The sequence below is a fragment of the Pangasianodon hypophthalmus genome, chromosome 13 (assembly GCF_027358585.1).
Source record: "Pangasianodon hypophthalmus isolate fPanHyp1 chromosome 13, fPanHyp1.pri, whole genome shotgun sequence".
In the NCBI taxonomy this organism is placed as follows: Eukaryota; Metazoa; Chordata; class Actinopteri; order Siluriformes; family Pangasiidae; genus Pangasianodon; species Pangasianodon hypophthalmus.
In genome coordinates this window covers 9678118-9684285 of record NC_069722.1, presented here as the reverse complement: position 1 = coordinate 9684285, position 6168 = coordinate 9678118, and the positions used below count along the sequence as shown (strand labels likewise).

The window sequence follows — 6168 nt, the reverse complement described above, 5'->3', positions numbered from 1 at the left end:
CTGCACCTTTAGCATTCACTTCATATTCTTTTACGTGATTACCACCTAAGTTATATTGATTTTAATCTTTATTTGAATCCCTAACTTCATTATATATTTTCTTTTTTGGTAAAGGACTGAACTGTATGAAGTTGGGCTATAAATAAACTTGTCTGGTTTGCTTGCCTTTTTAGGAACATTGTTAAAATACCTCAACAACGGGAAACAACCACTGTGAAATATCAACGTATTATAAAACCATCTAATTATGTAGTGGTATGAAAGTTGGTTTGTACAAACCTTGTGGGTAATAGATCATGTCATTACTGCATCCTGTATCAGGGAGGTGCAAAATAAGCTGCTGTGAGAGTGGCCCTGATGGGATGCCCAAATTGTTCAGACTGTGACCTTGTTCTTGTTTTGACTTGCTAGGCTGCAGAATTGGAAATGCTTATTAATAATATAATTTTTATTCTAAGGTTTACAGGCAAAAGATGTTTATAACTTCCAGCTAGCATGTATCTTCTAACAACACCATCCTGTCAAAATCACACCTAAAATAGCCCATTTGGAAAGGCAAAGAAAGCGTTAATATTCGAGTTGAGAAAGAATGAGCTCGCAGCTAATAGTCTTACTTCTTGCTCTTAAATCCTTTCTCTCAGTGTGCTACTAAACGAGCATAAAGACCTTGTTTTAAAAGCCCTACGTCGATTGTTTGGCCTATTTTACACCACTAGGCGGATCAATATAGCCAACACACTGTAGCTAGCCGGTACGTCCAGTTAGCACACAAATTCGTTAGGAAAAGTCAAAGACTCGTGTTAGGCTATATATTACAAATGGCTTTTTTGATACTTATATACTTTATACCGATTCATTACTGCCAAGTTCTGGCTCTTTGTTTAATTCATCCTGAAATGAAAAGGTGGTCATGAACGGACAAATCTATACTTGAATGAAAAAAAGCAAAAAGTGAATTGTATGAAATGGTTTGATTTACTGTATTGTAATTAGGAAAAGTCAGGGCTAGCTTCTATAGAAAAGCACAGAACAGAGGCGTGGCTAAGGGGGTGGGGTGTGCGGTGGGGCGGGGGAGGAGGAGGGGTTAACACAGCACACATACAGCGCATCTGATTATATACGTGTCCAATAACATGGTTCTGCGCTGTGACTGCGCTGTAATGATGCTCATAAAGGGCCATTTAACCGCACCAACCGACAAATGAACTCGTATCTTAGTTTGTTTAATCACATTTCATTGGCTACCAGGTGTTCTAGAGAGAAGCAGTATAGCCAATAAGAATCGATTATGTTTGAAAGCTACTCGCCAACTAGCTACATTCTAGGGAAGAGGATATCGAGTGACAGCCGATTAAGTGAAGGAGGAGAAAAAAGAAGTGTTGATTTGCTTTTAGGATGTAAGAGGTAATTTCAACCCTCTTACGAACATTATTTTAATTATTTTCACTGGAAAGGCCATAAAGGTATTTTATGTCCTACGCCTATTAACGTTATCAATATGGCAAGATCGGTTGATATTAGTTCATCCCTTAAATAATTTAATGACAAATTCTGAATGCCACCACCGTTTCTACTACGGTCTGGCATCCACCCAAATTGCATGATTAATTATTAATAAATTCGTGGCTACGTCACTTGCACAGAATCATATGAAAGGACAATTGCTGATAACGTCACCAAGATCTAACTGTAAGAGGGAATAACATTAATAGAAAGATGTAGCGCAGTGTTTAAAATGCCAGACTGAGCAAACTGAGACAAACCAAATGATTAGAATAACTATTCACAAATATATATCACATAAGAAAAGCCATATTGTTCACTTTCTGATGAACAAAAAATATAAACAAAATGTTCAGTAAAATACAAAATAAAATTAGTCTATTTATTTATTTATTTATTTATTTATTTGCTCTCTCTCTCTCTCCCCTTCTCTCTCTCTCTCTCTCTCTCTCTGACTTGATCAGAACTTGTCTGGTCGTTAACAAGATGGGTAGTTCTGTAGAAGAGAACTAAAAAGAGAATTTTCTTACTGTCAGCCAATAAAAATAGCAAAATCAGTCTGCCATTTGCTGTGCGTACTAGTGCATAGTAACACTATGGTGTTCTATCACGACATTAAACATAGAAAGAGCAACGTGTAATGTAAAATCTTTATGTCAGTCCTTTATTTATTCGCTAAGACACAAACCACAGAGCTGTTGGGATACCTGTAACTATGCGTAAAACTGAAGGGAGGTGACTGAAACACTCAAGGACACATTTGAAAAAGCTGGCTAACAAGCTCTGAACTTTTGCCCGCATGACTATCCCTTCTCCAGAAATGCGACACCATAGTAAACATACTGACAAGTAACAAATTACTGTGGGCGTCATATTGTTAGTTGCTCTTGTCTTTCCATGTACCAGTGAATGAACTCCCAATATTCGAGATCCTTCTACCACCTCCTTTGTGCGTGGGTTTTTATGAAGAGGGGCTTTGCTAAACTATTGTCACCCATTAATGATTAGCTGTAGCTTTTCGTTCCCCCGCCAACGCTTGTCAAGTTTTCTAAGTGTGCACCAAATCAACCACGTGTAACAGACTCCAAGGTGAATGAGGATGACATATATGGTGTAAAATATGGACCAGCAAGTAAAATAAGTTGTGGTTGGATAATTGACCAGACATAGTCATCTATCCAGATGTAAAAGTACAAATTTGCATTTTTTACAAAATTTGCATATCTTGGGACTGTGTGGAAGCTCTTTTCCTGCTGTCCACCTAACCTAGTTTTGGTAACAGATCCGTCCAATGATTCAATTAAACTGTCCCAAAGTCGACTCGGGACCAAACTGAAAAGATGGCGTCACTTCCAATTCGAGTGTTAAACGGATTTCAAATCTGAGTAGAGATATTGAACTCTGCATAAACCTTATGTCAGATCAGGGGAAATGAGACGCTGGGATTTAGCTTTCCAGAGTAAGGATAGAGAATAATTCTATAAAAAGGATACCATACCATCTTAACTAGTCTAGCCAAATAGTACATTTGCAGTGGTATGAAGGCCTATGAGGAAAGAGAGGAAGACGGGTTAAAATCTCAAAAGGACATTTGTCCCTTTCTTCGTTTCTCTTTCTCTCTTTCGGGAGAGCCTTTCACGCGGGGCTTGACATATTCGTGCTGTTATCAGATTGATGGGCCAGTTTGATTGAAGTGGCTTTGTCATGCAAATGTCAAGCGCGTGATGGATGGTCACCGTGCGCTGACAAACTTCTGGAGGTCCCCACACCATTGGCGCCGTGACGGCTCACGTGACCAGCAGCTGAGGTATAGATGTGTTATAGGGAAGCAGGAGCAAATACTCTGGAGGTAATCATTTTCTCTTTTTTTCCCTCATGACATACTGCTGCGAGGTTGTAGCACGGGCAATTTCAAACTCTCGTCTTTCTCCTCTTCGCCATCAGATGCGCATGGACAATTCCAGAATGAACTCATTTTTGGAGTACACAATTTGCAACCGGGGATCGAGCACTTACCCCCCAAAGTCTGGATACCATCATTTGGATCAGGCTTACTCTGGCCCCTTTCAGTCCGGTGACAGCTATAACGCTGATGGACGACTTTACGTAGGGGGCAGTGCGCCGGCGGCCACGGCACAACATCAGCACCAGAGTGGAGGTTATGCGCATCACCAGCACCAAAATCAAACCAGTGGCATGGGCCTTTCACCTTACGGTAGCACAGGCTATGGAGCGCAAGCCTCTGCCACCCCGGACTACGGCCATCAGCAGTATTTCATGAACCACGAACAGGATGGAATGTATTATCAGTCTTCTGGCTTTGTTGCTCCAAGTGTCGGTCCTAATTACGGATCCTTGGCCGGTGCGTACTGTAGCACGCAGGGAGCAGTTCCGGCGGCGACATATCAACACATGAACGGCTGCGAAGGCCAGGACCACCAACTCCTCTACGGCCAGGGTACATACGCAGACCTATCATCCTGCCAGCAGAAGGAGACAGGCTCGGATCAAATGCCAGGGAAGACCTTTGAGTGGATGAAAGTTAAAAGGAACCCTCCTAAAACTGGTGGGTTGTTTCTGTTCCAACGACACTGAAACTGGTGTATCAGTCGTAGAAATACATCACTGTTGAGTTTTGAGCTCGTTATATTATTACTTTTATCTTTGATCCACAGTACATAGGTACATAGGCCAGGCTGTCTTGGAGTGTAAGGCTAGACTTGCCTTTCTCTACATTTTCTGCTCACAATAATGTGTCGAACAGATATGCTTCCTTATCCCTTAAAAGGGTCCAGCTTTGTTGCCTTTAGGTTGCCCTGGCCCTCTATGTTAGTTTTCTCCGGCCTTTTTTTTTTTTTTCATTTTCCTTCTTTACTCTATTCAGGGCTCTCTGTCAACACTACCCCTTACGCACAGGGACTCTTCTGACTTATTGTACAAACAGAGAGTCATAAAGTACCTTTGGGGGATACCCAATTATAGCATGCGAATGGATGCGAACTCCTAAGAATTCACTCACAACTGATATGTAAATTTATATGTAAAAAAAAGCACTATTGTGAGTTTATCTATACTTGGTTAGAATATTTTATTATTTGCAATATGGCATTTAATGTGCACTGTTTAATTATTTTAACTCTTTTTTTATACCTTTCACACAGCAAAAGTGACAGAGTACGGCCTGGGTCCACAAAACACAATCCGTACAAACTTCACCACAAAACAGCTTACAGAGCTCGAGAAAGAGTTTCACTTCAGCAAATACCTGACCCGAGCGCGCCGGGTGGAAATCGCTGCCACGCTTGAACTGAACGAGACGCAGGTGAAGATTTGGTTCCAGAACCGACGAATGAAGCAGAAGAAACGGGAAAAGGAAGGGCTCGCTCCTACATCCTCCACCACATCTAAGGACTTCGACGAGAACTCGGATCATTCTACAACAACATCTCCAGGCACGTCCCCAAGTCCGGAAACCTAACGAAATAAGCGGAACTTAAAGTCCTAACATGAACTACAGGCCTTTATAATATTAAATAATATTTCCTTAAACATTCCAAATCATGTCGAACACACCTTCATATTGAAATGGGACACAGGCTATACATTTTCCCTTAACTCTGACCTAAAGGGGAGATAATAGTTTGTCCTACAGGAACATATGTGGATAAATTTAGACAGGTTGTTTAAGATGAACTCCAATTTCTAATTTCTAGGCTAATTCAGGGTTCGCTAATTCCGGCTTTCATCCAAAAGTCGGTAATGCACTTTTAGCATGTTTACAAGTCTCTAAATGGATCTTTCATTCAGACCTAGAGGGAGTCTATAAGAGCAAAATAATAACTTTTGTATGGTTGTTTATTTTTTGTGAGTATGTCGATATACCTTTGTGAAGTGTTTGTTGAAAGTAGGCTATGTCCTAAGGTTTAATCGGACCGTTTGCACTATGCGGTTACAGGGTAGGCCTTCACGCCACTGATGCACCTCACTCTGTTATTACTGTAATCCCAGCTATGACTGAATGAATGATATTATTTTTCCTCTTTGGTGCTTAATTTTAGAACGGAAACCAGAACACGAAGTGCTATGTATTTAACGATTCAGGATTTTTGTAACATGGGGTATAGGGGATGTATTTGGTAGCCTTATTTCAATTTCGTGACACCGACAAGTTTTTGAGACTTATAGAGTGCAGTTGTTTAGGTTAAATACAGGGTTATTACGTACTTTTCGTTATCCAAAACCTTTAGATAATGATATATATATATATATATATTGTGGTGTAAACACAGACTGGCTGAGTTTTATTAGTTTGTCTGCATGTTTTAACGAAAGTGTTATTTCAGATTATGTGTCTACCTCAAATAATAATAATTAATAATAAAAGTATTTTTTACTGATTTACTGGGCTCATCAAATATTTTTTCCAGCTCTGTAACATGTATTGTTCATTCATCCATCCAGTCATCTTCAGTTACAGCTTTATCTTGTTAATGGGACGCAGTAAATCGGGAGCTAATAGCGAAAACATTGGGAGCAGTGCAAGGACAAGATATTTAAAGTGCATTGAGAAAGTTTCCGTTAAACAGACCTATAATAATTTAACATCATTTATTCATACACACGCACACACGCGCGCGTGCGCACACCACTTTGCCGAGACAGTGA

At 40.2% G+C, this 6168-nt stretch overlaps 1 protein-coding gene across 2 annotated transcripts; it reads left to right on the top strand.

The window, feature by feature from the left end:
• The first annotated feature begins 1087 nt into the window (after positions 1–1087).
• On the top strand, positions 1088–5901 carry hoxb1a (homeobox B1a). 2 transcript variants are annotated; one of them, XM_026916891.3, is made up of 3 exons: positions 1088–3352; positions 3448–4069; positions 4665–5901. In XM_026916891.3, the coding sequence occupies exons 1-3, from the start codon at positions 3317–3319 to the stop codon at positions 4979–4981; spliced, it is 975 nt and encodes a 324-aa protein (XP_026772692.1). In that variant the 5' UTR covers positions 1088–3316; the 3' UTR covers positions 4982–5901. The 2 variants fall into 2 exon arrangements, with proteins under 2 accessions (XP_026772692.1, XP_026772691.1); XM_026916890.3 differs by having other exon boundaries at positions 1090–4069.
• The last annotated feature ends 267 nt before the right edge of the window (positions 5902–6168 follow it).

What these genes read in the sequence shown, in the direction of transcription:
- hoxb1a (XM_026916890.3), top strand. Translation starts at nt 3,379, where the DNA reads ATGACATACTGCTGCGAGGTTGTAGCACGGGCAATTTCAAACTCTCGT. An exon ending in AAGGAACCCTCCTAAAACTG is followed by an intron (nt 4,070 to 4,664) that starts GTGGGTTGTTTC and finishes CCTTTCACACAG; the next exon opens with CAAAAGTGACAGAGTACGGC.